Source organism: Pogona vitticeps, chromosome 3 (genome assembly GCF_051106095.1).
Source record: "Pogona vitticeps strain Pit_001003342236 chromosome 3, PviZW2.1, whole genome shotgun sequence".
NCBI classification, from domain to species: Eukaryota; Metazoa; Chordata; class Lepidosauria; order Squamata; family Agamidae; genus Pogona; species Pogona vitticeps.
In genome coordinates, this window is record NC_135785.1 from 166454654 (window position 1) to 166469569 (window position 14916).

At 45.5% G+C, this 14916-nt stretch overlaps 1 protein-coding gene and 1 long non-coding RNA gene across 3 annotated transcripts in view; one reads left to right on the forward strand and one right to left on the reverse strand.

Annotated features, from left to right (window-relative positions):
- TUBGCP3 (tubulin gamma complex component 3) overlaps nt 1-14105 on the reverse strand; it is a 62147-nt gene extending 48042 nt beyond the window's left edge. The window contains exons 1-2 of one of the 2 annotated variants that reach the window (XM_020794317.3): nt 13799-14105; nt 819-926 (exon numbers count right to left, since the gene is read on the reverse strand). In XM_020794317.3, the coding sequence (XP_020649976.3) occupies nt 819-926; nt 13799-13874 (184 nt within the window). In that variant the 5' untranslated portion in view covers nt 13875-14105. The remainder of the gene's footprint in view (nt 1-818; nt 927-13798) is intronic. The other variant, XM_020794318.3, reaches the window with a different exon arrangement.
- On the forward strand, nt 3247-6665 carry LOC144588491 (uncharacterized). Its single transcript, XR_013544083.1, has 2 exons — nt 3247-4322; nt 6585-6665. It is a non-coding gene; the product is annotated as an uncharacterized LOC144588491 (long non-coding RNA).
- Nucleotides 14106-14916: the final 811 nt, after the last annotated feature.

Sequence of the window (14916 nt, forward strand, 5' to 3'; positions counted from 1 at the left end):
CGGCCCGGGCAGGCTACCAGCTGGGGCTGGCTGACGCTTCGGAGGAGCCGCGGGGAGAGGCCTCCCCGCGGCCCCTCCGAAGCGCCGGCCAGCCGGCCGGCATTCTCGGGGCAGGCGCTTCGGAGCAGCCGCGGGAGAGGTCTCCCCGCGGCCGCTCCAAAGCGCCCGCCTGGAGAATGCCTGCAGGCTGGCCGGCGATTCAGAGCGGCTGCGGGGAGACCTCTCCCGCGGCTGCTACGAAGCGCCGGCCAGCCGGCCGGCATTCTCAGGGCAGGCGCTTCGGAGCAGCCGCGGGAGAGGTCTCCCCGCGGCCGCTCCAAAGCGCCCGCCCGGAGAATGCCTGCAGGCTGGCCGGCGATTCAGAGCGGCTGCGGGGAGACCTCTCCCGTGGCTGCTACGAAGCGCCGGCCAGCCGGCCGGCATTCTCAGGGCAGGCGCTTCGGAGCAGCCGCGGGAGAGGTCTCCCCGCGGCCGCTCCAAAGCGCCCGCCCGGAGAATGCCTGCAGGCTGGCCGGCGATTCAGAGCGGCTGCGGGGAGACCTCTCCCGCGGCTGCTCCAAAGCGCCGGCCAGCCGGCCGGCATTCTCAGGGCAGGCGCTTTGGAGCGGCCGCGGGAGAGGTCTCCCCGCGGCCGCTCCAAAGCGCCCGCCGGGGGCCTATGGGGGAAACATCGCTATGCGAGTTTCCTCCATAGACTGCCTCGCTATACGAGGCAGTAGTTTCCCCCAGAAACCCCCTCGCTATGCGAATTCATCGTTAAACGAAGCATTCGCTAAGCGAGGCACCACTGTACTGTTCAAACAAAGAAACAAACTTACGTTCTTTTTTAATTTTTTCTGCTACAAGAAATTCATCTCTTTCAACAGTAGGGGCAAAATTGCTTCCAATGACCCGCACAGCATACTGAAACTGCTGGGCTACATCAGCTGAAATGAAAATCACAGTCAGTGAATGATTAGTACAAATTTTTCATACAATTCACACACATATACATACACATGAACTAAACAGAAGAACACATACAGCTTTTAACAACCAGGCACCTGTAACAGAGTAAGATACTGAAAAGTCCTCTTACACAACCAATATGGAAAATTCACTATTTTAGACATCTCCCAGAATTCCCTGACCAGCATGGCTTCCTACCTTCCTTCATATTGTTACCTTCAACAACTGAGTCTAATGGCCAAAAATAATTTTTCTAACACATTGGAATACCTTGCAAACAGTCAGCAGATCTACAAAAAAAGATGGTGGATTAGTTCAACAGCTATACTACAAAGCTGAAGAAGCATGAAGTCCATTTATAGGCATCTCATTTATACACTGCTCCTAACCAGGCCAATGGACCAGAACATATCAACTACAAGGTGGGAAACACTGTTCCCCTCACCAACCACATGGCTAAGCATGGATAACCCCCCACCCCCGAAACACTCTGAACTCAAACATTCAAAAAACCTTCAGAGATTTTACAGGACTTGATCTGAACTCTTTGGAAGCCCAGCTTCTTCTCAATTCACCTGCTCCGTCCCTGCATTGTTCCAGCCACTTCCTCCTCTTTCAGCAGAAAAAATCTTTCACTTGGGAAAGGGGATTGAAAGGAAGGGCAAGGCAGTGCTGTGCCAAACAGCAGCATTTGTTGCAGGGGCAGATTACGGGCCTTGAGAACAACACCCAGAATCTCCAGTTGCAAATCACACAGGAAGGTGCAACCTTAAACTGAACTGAGGCAAGATCAGAAAGGAACGGAAAGGGCCACTTTAATCTGGGAGTACACTCTAATCCCAGCAGTAGCGTCTACTTTTTCAGTCACCCCCTCCTTCCAATAATCATGGTAGATTTACTGATGTCAAAAACAAAGACAGCAAGCAGGAAGCATAAACTAAGGTAACATCTTAGTAGGATGCATATCCAGAGATGTAGTATGAATTGGAGGTGTTGATATTTGCGGTTTGGACTACAACCTCCAGAATTCCCCTAGGGCAGACATAGGATATATTGCATTTGTATCCATGGGGATAGGAATATTAGCACCACACGTGCCTGGGAAGTCCAATCCCCCCCCCCAACTGGCAGATTCAATTACTGGTTGCCACATGGTGTGCGTCCAGTGTCATTCCCATCGCACTAATTGTGGAAGTAGCCCAGCCAGCACTTTCCCACCTCCTTGTGCAGCCGACTCCTAAACAGCTGAGTGGGGAGACTCATCATACAGCCTTCTCACCAGAGTGGTCAGCTTCACCAGGGAAGTGCCAGCCAGACTACTTGTACCTTAGGTCGTCTTAAAAATGAAAAAATATGTTACACACACACACAAAAGCCTGGTTTTCCTATTTGTTTTCCCCCAGGGGACAGAGAACTTTAAAAGTATTAACTCACTGGGAAACATTCATTAAAATGAGAGCTGAACATCTTAATTCCAAGAAAAGTTGCAAGTAGGATATAAATTAAGTACAGGATTAATTTTAAAAGCTAGTTAGAGACAATCACAAACCTACTTGCTGGTTTGTATTTCATCTATTTAAAAAAAGAACTGTGATAATATTAATATGTTAAGGTGGTGTAGAAGCTCTTATGAACAGTTCTGTGTAAGATTTCCAAAGACCTCAAACATTATTAAAGACCATTCCAATCTATATGTGCTTAAAACAAACAACAAAGTCAGTATGAAGCAAGCATATTCTTTAAACAATTTTAGTAATATAAATTAAATACAGTATGCTTTTCTATTAGTTACTATATACCAGGTTCCTTTAATGCTTAGTGGGGAATTTTCCTTTAACATTTTATTTTTTTATGTGCACGCCCTTCTCATCTCTTCCACTAGCAAGTATTTCTACTCAGAATCAGACTATTGAACATACACATTTTAAAGCCTAGGAAGAGGCTGGAACGAAACCTTTGTGAAAATGTAGAAAAACTAATAAGAGGCTACAATAGAGAGCAGTAAAATGGAGAGGAACCAAATGGAGTGGGGAATCCCCTAAATCAGGGTGCTTTATAGGGAGTTCAAAGAAAAAAAATTATCTTAAATCATGTTGATAAGTGATCTTTCCTCTGAATGAAACCACCGGTAACCAGTAAACTACGATTCCATTTAAAACTAGAAGTACTGTTTGCTGATGAGACTTTAGAAAAGCTTAGGAAAACATGAGCTCCTAAGTCAAGAAATCCAATTTCCCATAGCCTCAAGCATGCACCATCTTATCTTCAAAGGAGAAGAGACAAGGGAGAATATTCAATTACAGTCAACCCTTGACTTACGAACATCCCTAGATATGAACTTTTCGATTTACGAATGGCTCCGTTGGCAAAAATTGGCATAGACTTGCCAACGGAGCTCGACCTACGAACGAGGTTGAGGCTCCGTTCGCAAGTCAATGCCATTTTTTGCAAACGGAGCCGTTTGTAAATGGCTCCATGCAAAAAGGCAGGCAGAAAAGGCTGGAAATTCAAATTTCCCGCCCTTTCTCCCTGTCTTTTTGGCTTCAGAGCTCTCGAAGGTCTTTCTCCGATGTTGGAGGGAAAGCCCTTTGAGAGCCCCGAAGCCAAAAAGGCAGGGAGAAAGGGCTGGAAATTCCAATTTCCCGCCCTTTCTCCCTGCCTTTTTGGCTCGAGGTCTCAAACGGCTTCCTCCGATGTCGGGGGGAAAGCCCTTCGAGAGCTCCGAAGGTGGCAATCATGGCGGCAGGGACCCCCAGGGAGGTCTCCCAGAGCTTGCCCACCACCATGGGAGACCTCCCTGGGGGTTCCTGCCGCCACAATCAGTGCCTTTGGAGCTCTCAAAGGGCTTCCTCCGATGTCAGGCGGAAAGCCCTTTGAGAGCTCTGAAGGCAAAAAGGCAGAGAGAAAGGGCTGGAAATTCGAATTTCTCCTTCTCCTTCCAAAATTGTAACATTTCTTGTGATGGTGCTCTTCCTTTCCCCTCTATTACTGCATACTTAATAAAATCTCCCCACATTTCTGCTAAAGTATGTCTCTTAAGCACTCCTTCTTTATTTTAATATTGCATGTTAAATTGTCATTAATAGCTATATTCCATACCTCTGTATACCATTCACTTAGCAGAAAATTATATTTTATTTTCCAATACTTGGCTATAATTAATCTAGCAGCTGTGACTAAATTAGAAATTCATTCTATAGTTGCCCAATTATGTGCTCTGATATTGTAAGTGTATTTTAGTAGTGATTTTATTTACCATTTTCAATATAATAGTTGCTCGATTATTTTTAAATATGTGTATACTTACTGTTTTTAGCTATTAAATATTCTTTTTTTAATTATGTAAGCCACCTTGAGTTGTTTAACAGAGAAAGGTGGGATATGGTAGGTATACTTTATTACGGTCAAAGACCAGTAAAACCAGAACAGTATAAAATAGATACATACAATTATTGTTTAGGAAAGTCGAGCAGGGTAATAAAATTCCATTAAAACATGATAAAACAAACCCTTATTTCCAATTAATAACATAATATATCCTTGATATAGATAAAACCACAGATAGTGTTGTATTAAAAATATTATATTGTCGATCTAAAATCACCTACCCAAACATCTGTTTACGAATAACCATTGCTGCAGCACAGAATTTGGCCACTTGTCTAGTAATATAAGGGGTACTGTCAGAGAGTAGCCACTGCACATAATCCTCCTCTGATCTCCCAGGAGATTTACAGATAATAGATGATAAAAGCTCCATGCGAAGATCCCGATAACAGGTACAAAAAAGAAGAACATGACCAACTGTTTCAACTTTATCACTATTACAGGGGCAGAGACAATCTGATGCAGGCAAACCTCGAAATCTTCCCTCCAGAAGCTTAGAAGGTAGTACGTTAAGCCTAGCTAGCGTAAAAGCCCTTATGGCTTTAGATGACATAGTGCTGGCTAAGTACGAGGAGGTGATAAAGGCAGATTTCTTAAAGAAGTTATATTTCCCTAACTGGCCAACATGGTCCTGTAATTCAATGTCCCATACCCTTAACTTCACCGCTTTAATGGCATCTGTAAGACCCATTGCTATAAGTATACTGGGGGAAAAGCCAATTTTCAATATCTCTTCTGTTATGTGCTTCTTCCACTCCGACTGAAAAGAATCTAGTAGGATCAGTGGGGCCAAGCCTTCTAATGAAAAAATCAGTTTAATCCAGTATATCAGCATAAGGACTTTAGCCTGTGCTTTAATGGATTTTAACCCGACCTCTAAGCGGAGAGCCACATTGGAAGTACAAGGTGGGACTCCAAGGATGGCTCTCACAAACTTGGTCTGAACAATCTCCAGAGGTCGTAAATTAGCATAGGCGAACAGTTGAGAACCATAAAGCATTTGTGATATAGTCCTGGCCTTGAAAACTTGTAATACCGAAGGTACATGTTTACCCCCAACAGTATGAAAAAATCTTGTTATTGCCACAGTATTTTTCTGGGCATTCATTGCAGCGTGGTTTACATGAGTAACCCAGGATCCTGAAGAGTGAAAAACTATGCCAAGGTATTTATAGCATGCTACTTGCTCTACAGGGTGACCATTTAGAGACCATTTGTGTTTTATTCTCCTTCTACTCACCACCATAATCTTGGTTTTAGCATAGTTAATTATTAGTTGTTCTTCATTACAGTAGGTGGAGAAGGATCTCAGAAGTCTTCTAAATCCCACGCACGTAGTTGACAATAGAACGGCATCATCAGCATAAAGTAGAGTTGAAATTGGGCGAGAGGCAAGTTTTGGTTGGTGAAAGTTGGGGTTACTTAAATTTCCAACCAAGCCATTGATATAGAAATTGAACAATGTGGGGGCTAGTATGCATCCTTGTCTCACCCCATTAAGTACAGAGACCTGGTTGGATAAGATCCCCACGGAGTTACAAAGAACCCGCAAATGTGTATTTTCATGAAGTCGCCGCATTAACAGAAGAAGCCGTTTATCAATACTTGTGATCTCAAATTTAGTCCAAAGGCGTTCCCTTGGTATGAGATCAAAAGCAGATTTGAAGTCTATGAAGGCTGCATATAGAGCACCACCTTTAAGGGCAGAGTATTTAGATGCCAGGTGGTGTAAAATAAGACCCTGGTCTATGGTAGATCTTCCCAGCCTAAATCCAGCTTGCTCCTCTGCCAGTATATTCTCATCGAGTAGCCAATCTTGTAATTTACCCAATAAATGCCTTGCATATAGTTTGCTAATAGTGTTTAGTAAGCTTATTGGACGATAGTTAGCAGGGTCCCCTCTATTTCCTCTTTTGTAAATTGGGACTACAATGGCTAGGCCCCAATCCTCTGGAAAACATGCTGTTTTGTCAATCCAGGTGAATAAAGAGGCAAGTACTGGAGCCCACCAATCAGAGTTAGACATTATAAGGTCAGGTGGAATATAATCAGTTCCAGGAGCCTTGCCTGGTTTAAGTTGCTTAATTAACATTAAGATTTCCCTTATAGTAACTGGGGGCCATTCGGGTATATGATCGAGATCATTCTGAGAAGTTAAAGTGCTAGCTGAATGGACTGTGTAAATACTTCGGAAATGTTCTTCCCATATACTAGGCAATATATAGAAATCTTGTTTGGGATATGTAAAGGTGGGATATGTATCAATCAATCAATCACGGGGAGCTTTCTTCCTCTACTTACTTGAGCCTCTGCTTTGCTCCCTTTCCCCCCACTTTTTTTATCTCTGTCAGATTTTTACGTTGTAAGCTCCTCAGTGGAGTGGCCCATTCTCTGAAATATTGTGGACTCTGATATTATAGCAACATATGCAGTGACAGCATAATAATAATAGTGTACCATCAAGTCAATTCTGACTTATGGCAACCCCTTTCAGAGTTTTCTAGGTTGAGAGTGCATGTGTGTGGTCCGTACTGTTGAGCTGGAAATGATTTATAGTGACCCTTATAGGGCTTTCAAGGTAAGTGAGATATTTAAAGAGTGGTTTTACCAGTTCCAGGGATGTGGTGGCGCTGTGGGCTAAACCACAGAAGCTTGTGCTGCAGGGTCAGAAGACCAGCAGTTGTAAGTTTGAATCCACGCGACGGAATGAGCACCCGTCGCCTGTCCCAGCTCCCGCCAACCTAGCGGTTCGAAAGCATGCAAATGCGAGTAGATAAATAGGTACCACCTCGGTGGGAAGGTAAACAGCGTTCCGCGTCTAAATCACACTGGCCATGTGACCACGGAAAGATTGTCTTCGGACAAACGCTGGCTCTATGGCTTGAAGAGCGGGATGAGCGCCGCCCCCTAGAGTCGGACACGACTGGACAAAAATTGTCAAGGGGAACCTTTACCTTTACCTTTACCAGTTCCATTCCCCCAGTGAGTTTCCAGGGCCAAGTTGTGATTTGAACCCTTTTTTCCAGAGTCCTAGTCCATCACTTTATCCATTACAGCATACTGAGAGTATATACTATACCACTATTGACACTACAATAAAGAGAGATTATTATAACTATGAATTACTAGCCCTATAAAGATGAAACTCTCTCCATAGCTTTACAATGCCTTTTAAAGTATTTTCAACTAATTTAGCACATCACCAAAACCTCATGAGATTTTTTGTGTCATTTAAGGGATATTCTATTCCTGTGGTCTAAAATACAATCTCATCAAAACAAACAAAATCATTCTCTGACTTAAGGCACAGTTCTAACTAGCAATGGGATGTGGTGGCGCTGCAGGTTAAACCACAAAAGCCTCTGGGCTGCAAGCTTGAAAGATCAGAAGTTTGAATCCACGTGACGGAGTGAGCTCCCGTCGCTTGTCCCAGCTCCTGCCAACCTAGCAGTTTGACAGCATGTAAAAATGCAAGTAGATAAATAGGTACCACCACGGTGGGAAGATAATAGCATTCCGTGTCTAGTCGCGCTGGCCATGTGACCACGGAAACTGTCTATGGACAAATGCTGGCTCTATGGCTTGGAAATGGGGATGAGCACCGCCCCCTAGAATCGGACACAACTGGACTAAATGTCAAAGGGAACCTTTACCTTTGCCATCTAACTAGCAAAGTTGCTCACTGGAAGGACAGATCCTGAAGCTGAGGCTCCAATACTTTGAAAAGACCCTGATGTTGGGAAAGTGTGAAGGCAAGAGGAGAAGGGAACTTCAGAGGACGAGATGGTTGGACAGTGTCATTGAAGCCACCAACTTGAATTTGACCCAACTCCAGGAGGCAGTGGAAGACAGGAGGGCCTGGCATGCTCTGGTCCATTGGGTCACAAAGAGTCGAACACGACTTGATGACTAAACAACAACAAAAGCAAAGATGGCTCACGGCTGGCTGAGCTGACACTAAGCCAGTTGAGGTTGTGTGAATCCAAACTCTTCCAAACCTAGGGACAGTGGAAATTATTCGCGACTACCTTGACCCAAACCTAACTTTATGCTGGCATAGTGGATGAGACTCTGTGCTAAGAGGAGTTTTGGTTTGGCACAACGCAGCTCCTTCCAGCTTCTCTCCTTTTCCATTCCTTTTTTTTTTGGGGGGGGGGGATAAATTCTGCTGCCTGATCTTAGTCAGCACAGATGTTCTGCTGGAAGATTTAAGATGAGCCAGCAACAAGGATTCTGCCAGCACTAAGGGCTTCTGCCCATTCCAAACCCACTTCAGACAGCATATCTTTGAGCATGGATTATACAGCCTTTCAAACACACACTGTGAATAGCGTAACCAGACAAAAAAGAGGACAGGGTTCCTGTAACTTCAATAATTGTTTAAAAGACGACATTTCAGGTGTAGCTTTTAATGTAAGCCACACCCGCTGCAATGTTCTCCTTCACACCACTTTTAAAAATACAAGAATCCTTTCCTGGTTTTCATTGCTAACAGTGCAGAACCTACTTTGGTACAACATCAGCCATGAGTTCTGTAACTCAGTCATACTATGCAGGGCCCTTAAGGCAAACCGAGAACATTTTGATAGAAAACATTGCCTGTGGAGTTATAATTACTAATACACATCCTTAAGCACTTTCTTTTCTAAGTACACAGCCAGTGCATAATTAAGATGCAATTCTGCTAGCATTCACGTCAATTGAATAGTTCAGAGTATTCTCAAGATTGTTTAAAAGAAATCAAAATATTGTATTTTAAAATACACCTTCCTAGATATCATAGCTACAAATAAAATTACCAGTAAAGAAAAAAGCTCAGGTCAAACAAAAGGGAAACAAAACAATATATTAGCAGGAGGAGTTATTCCGTATAGTGTGGGACCTATCCAGAATTGGTCTGAGTGATGGGCCTCCCCCTAGTTTCTCACCTGACCAGTTTGCAGCCTTTTTAAAATCTAAAGTGGAGGCCATCTGCCGGGAGCTCTCTCCTTTTTTAAATACAGTGAGTCCAGCAGAGATGTCCAGCGCTCCGTCTTGCCCGGTGATTCTCAATCTTTTTCAGCCTGTGACACCACCTCTTCCCTTGACCCTTGCCCAGCCTGACTAATCAAAGCAGCCAGGCCTATAACAACCGAATGGGCCACAGCAATAAGTGTTCTGCCCTCAAGGAGACACTCATTAGGCCCACAGGGAAGAAACCTAATTTGGCGGCGGATGAAATAGGCAATTATAGGCCCGTGGCCAATTTTTCTTTCATGAGCAAAGTGGTCGAGAGGGTGGTGGCTCACCAGCTTCAGGCTCATTTGGATGAAACAGACGCCCTGGATCCATTTCAGTCGGGCTTCAGGCCACACCATGGTACAGAAACGGCATTGGTCGCCCTGCATGATGACCTGTTGAGGGAGGCTGACAGGGATAAAACATCTCTGTTGGTCCTCCTCGACATCTCAGCGGCTTTCGATACCGTCGACCATGGTATCCTCCTGGGGAGGCTGTCCGAGTTGGGAATTGGTGGCCATGCGCTTGGATGGCTCCGATCCTTCCTCGGGGACCATCCTCAGAGAGTACAGCTTGGGGAGAGGTTATCGGCCCCATGGACCCTCAGTTGTGGGGTTCCGCAGGGCTTGATCATTTCCCCAATGCTGTTTAACATCTATATGAGGCCACTGGGTGGGGTCATCAGGGGGTGTGGGGCATTGTGTCATCAGTACGCTGATGACACCCAGCTCTACATCTCCTTTTCATCAACTGCAGGAGATGCCGGCACTGCCTGGGGGCTGTACTGCAATGGATGCAGGAAAATGGGCTGAGGCTGAACCCGGACAAGACGGAGGTCCTGAGGGTGGGTGCCCCCACTGTTGGTGGTTTGGGAAACTCCCTCTCGTTTGGTGAGTGACTCTTACCACAGAGTGGGGTTCGCAGCTTGGGGATCCATCTGGACCCGGCGCTCACCCTGGAAACTCAGATGGCGTCGGTGGTCCGTACCCTTTTTCCATCTTCAGCGGATAGCCCAGCTGCGGCCCTATCTTGAGGTGGGCACGCTCACTACCCTGGTACATGCTCTCATAATCTCAAGATTAGACCACTGTAATGGGGCTACCTTTGAGGTTGTTGCGGAAACTCCAAGTGGTGCAGAATGTGGTGGCCAGACTCCTTAGTGGAGTGAGAAAATACCATCATATTTCTCCTATTCTGGCCACATTGCACTGGCTGCCCATTCGGTTCTGCATTGACTTCAAAGTTTTAATGCTTACGTATAAAGCCCTATACGGTTTAGGGCCTCGATATTTGGCGGAATGCCTACTCCCACCAAGATCTACCCATATCACCCGATCGAGTCAGGAGGTGAGGCTGAGGAGCTTGACGCCAAGGGAGGCCTGGAAGGAAAAAACAAGAAACTGGGCCTTCTCGGCGGTAGCTCCTCGCCTCGGGAACAACCTTCCTCCAGAGATTCATGCAGCCCCTTTGCTGGGCATCTTTAAAAACCAATTAAAAACCTGGATGTTTATGCAGGCCTTCCCTCCAGTTAATATCTCTTCTTTATATATTTTTGTTTTTCTTTCCATCTTGAAGAACTTGCTTATTTGATGTAATACTTTCTTTTTGGTTATATTTAAATGTTGTTTTTATGTGTTTGTGAGCCACCTACAGTGGTCATAAGACCAGATAGGCGGGATATTAATTAATTAATTAAATAATTAAATAAATAAATAAATAAATCCATACATACTCTATAAGAACATACCGTATTTTTCTGTTTATAAGATGCATCCCCACTTTTCTAACCCAAAAATTAAGAAAACTTAGATTTGAGTATTCAGCCTCCGGGCTCAGAAAGCTCGGACATTACATGTCCCTGATCCATCTGAGCCTACAGGCTCCACCTGCAATGAGGTGTGTTCCAATTGGTTTGTTCAGCATCAGCTGATGTCAGTTTCATAAGGTCTGTGATTAGAGAAAGCTAAGTCTCCTGACTGTAGGAAGCTAAGCCTCGTGATTGAAGGAAGCCTGTTTGCAGAGGCAAAATATGGGCAGTTTTGTTCTCTCCTCAGCTTACCTCTGTGTATAAGATGGCCCTCAATTTTTACTTTAATGATTTTAGGAAAAAGTAGTGTCTTATACACGGAACAATAGGGTAAGTAGAGTCCTGGTGGATCAGACCAAAAGCCTACCTGGTCTAGTTTTCTCTTTATATAGTGGCCAACCAGTTGCCTACTGAGAAGCCTATAGAAAACACAATAGCATTGTCTTGCTTATGCTGCCAGGCAATTGAAACAGACAGCCATACTGTCTGCTACTGGGGAGAGTATATATCCACTATGATTGCTTAATTGAAAATAGAGCTATCAGTGGTACCTATCTCCTCCTCCAGTGGTCCAAGCAGCTACCACTACTTTTTGTGACAAACAATTCCAGATTAACTATGAATTGTATGAAAAAGTACTTCCTTTTATCTGTTCCAACATTTAGCTTTTGTTGATGGAAGGACAGATCCTGAAGCTGAGGCTCCAATACTTTGGCCATCTCATGAGAAGAGAAGACTCCTTGGAAAAGACCCTGATGTTGGGAAAGTGTGAAGGCAAGAGGAGAAGGGAACGACAGAGGACGAGATAGTTGGACAGTGTCATTGAAGCCACCAACTTGAATTTGACCCAACTCCAGGAGGCAGTGGAAGACAGGAGGGCCTGGCATGCTCTGGTCCATGGGATCACGAAGAGTCGGACACGACTTAATGACTAAACAACAACAAAAGCAAAGATGGCTCACGGCTGGCTGAGCTGACACTAAGCCAGCTGAGGTTGTGTGAATCCAAACTCAGTAGGGATCAGTAGTTTGGAGACCCCTGCTGATCTATCCATATGTGAATTTCGTTGTATGTGTATATACTTACAATGACAATAAATTATTATTATTATGTAACTAAGGTAATAATCACTTAGTTACTAATGTATTATTGTAATGTAGTCTATGTATGTGGAGGGAAATTTGAGCTGATCCAGAATGCAATAGCTATCATAGGTTGTTATCCAGATTGACAATCTGTGGCCATCCAAATTTGTTGTACAGCAATTCCCATTCTGGACCAGCTCAAATCATGAAGAACAATAACATCACTACCACCTGAAATAATCCTCACCTCCCATAAAACATAACAAACCAACCCAAGTTTTCAAGTTGTGGGAAATGAATAATTCAGTTTCCAAAACAGCAGGTGAGCTTCAGGCTAAACACACAACCAGCTTCGTTACCAGCACATCAGCTGGTCAGCAGATTTGTCTTATTCTTCAAAAATGAATATTAACTTGTCTCAGTACCTAACCTTTGGGGTGGAGCCATAGCTCTATAAAAACTCAAGCTGGCTACAGCACATTCTGAGAAGCAAAAGAGGGCCCTTTATTGTATAAAATCAAATGATTCTGAAGTGGGCTGGTCTGGGCTAGCTGGGCAGCTAGGCATTTAAATGTTCCTAAGTCTAAATGTGGTGCAATGTGAAAGATATCCTTTCATGTTGCACCCACTAACAGGTTTTCAGGACCAGAGGAACTACTGTATTGCCCACCAAAATGAATACACTGACACCTTGAGAAATGATACAATGCAATTTTGTCTTCTTCAAGTAGTCTACTGGAGATTGCACATATGTCATCTTTTATATGTTCTTTGGCACCATGTGAGCTGTGATTTGCAAACGATATACCTTTTGCCTCAGACAAAACGCCTTCCAAAACTTCTTTTGACAGCATCTCACATAGGGGTCAGCACCACTTAAACACATTCTAAGAGCTGTACTTCCTCCTGGTTTGGTCCCAAAGACGATATAAGATTACAGACTGGTTCATCTCAGGCTCAATCTCAGGAATCCCAACGGTCAAGGTGTGCAATTTGCCCAGCACCACATCACATGCACTTCCTTCCTTAATCACGACAGCCTCCTTTGAGAAGCTCAGCCCAGGGAGCTCTTCCCACAAAGGCCTGCGAGGCAGGTGAGAAGGAGGCACAATAGTTGCCCTCCAGGGGACTCAACGGGAGCTTCGCGGGAAGAGGAGCCCGAAACTAGACCTCCCACCTCCGCGCATGCAAGGCATGCCCCCCCCCAAGAGTCCTGTCTCTCCCACGGCACTGCCACTGGTGGGCATCCCTTCTGGCGGGAGAGACCAGAGAGCCGCCCCGGGGTAGTCTCACGACCGACCCATCCCCGCAGGAGGAGCAGCCGCCCACTGCCCTCGCCGCCTGCCTGCAACCTCGCTACCGGGGAGGTGAGTGGGAGGACGGGATCGCTCCGCCCGGAGAGCAACGAGTGGCTCCGGCAGCAGCAGAGCAGCCCTTCCTCCAACCCTCCTTCTCCTCCTCCTCCTCTTCCCCCCCCCCGGGCCTGGCTCTTCTCTCCAGACCTTCGTTTGGTAGCGGGGAGCCAAGCAGCCCTTCCTAGCGGGCTCTGAGAAGGGCGATCCCCTGGCGTTACCTTCGCCTTTCCCCAGGATGCGGCAGCACAGGTTCTGCAGGAGGACGTTGGGAGACTTCTGGTCCGGACTCGCCATCCTGGCATCGGCGGGAGGGGAGGGGAGGGGAGAAGGTGCACTCTCACTATCGGTCCCCCACCCCAACTTCCGAGGGCCGATTCTCCCCCGCCCCGTCTTCGCCTACTCCGTTACTTAAGGCGCCATTTTAATAGAACCGCCGAAGGAAAGGGGGAGGGGGGAAGGGAGAGGGGCAAGGGAAACAGCCACGGTTTTCAAACGTGCCTCCCCATAATCCCTCGCAGTTCGAGCGGTGTAACACCGAACCCTTTCCCTCGCGCAACCGCCGAAATGCGGCCAAGAGGTTCCGCGGCATCAAACAAGCACCGTCACAAAACACGGGACGGGGATGGGGGTGGGAGAGAGTGTTTCTGCATCTAATTTCTTTTTCAAGCCGCCTCCTGGCGCCATGATCAGTCAGAAACTCTTCCCTTGACGGGGTCAGAATTAACAAAAATTAGGTTTCTTACTGGTAAGTTGGCCACGCCGTTATGTCGTTGGCCAGGGCATGACGTCATCATATTTAAATTCTTGGCGCGGGAGTCTGTAACATAAAGGCTTCAGTTGACCTATTTCGTTGTTCCGCTTTTAGGTCTTCTAAAACTGAATTAGGGATTATTTTTAAAAAAAACCACCGCACGCACACAAAGAGACTGTATGTATGTGTGTATGTTTTATTTCTGTCCCGCCGTTCCTTCGCAGATTTCAGGGCACAGTACAGAACTATCTTCACAACACCCCTGTGAGGTGGGTCAAGCTGAGGTTACCAGTTAGTTCCATAGGTCAATGGAGGCTAGGATTAGAATCTTCCAAATCTCAGTCCAGTTCTTGAACCACTACACTATATTGTCCACAGAATACTAGCTGCAACATGTCTTGCATCAAAACAGTACAGTCATTGCACCATTCAAAAAGCAGCATCCTGAGAGATAGTAGGCATTTTTGCAGAAGATGGAGATATGAAAGTATACTGTACTTCTAGTCTACATGTTGAACTACAATTCTCATCATCCTTGATTATTAGCCACAATGGTTGGGTTGATGGGTGTTGGGTTCCAATAAC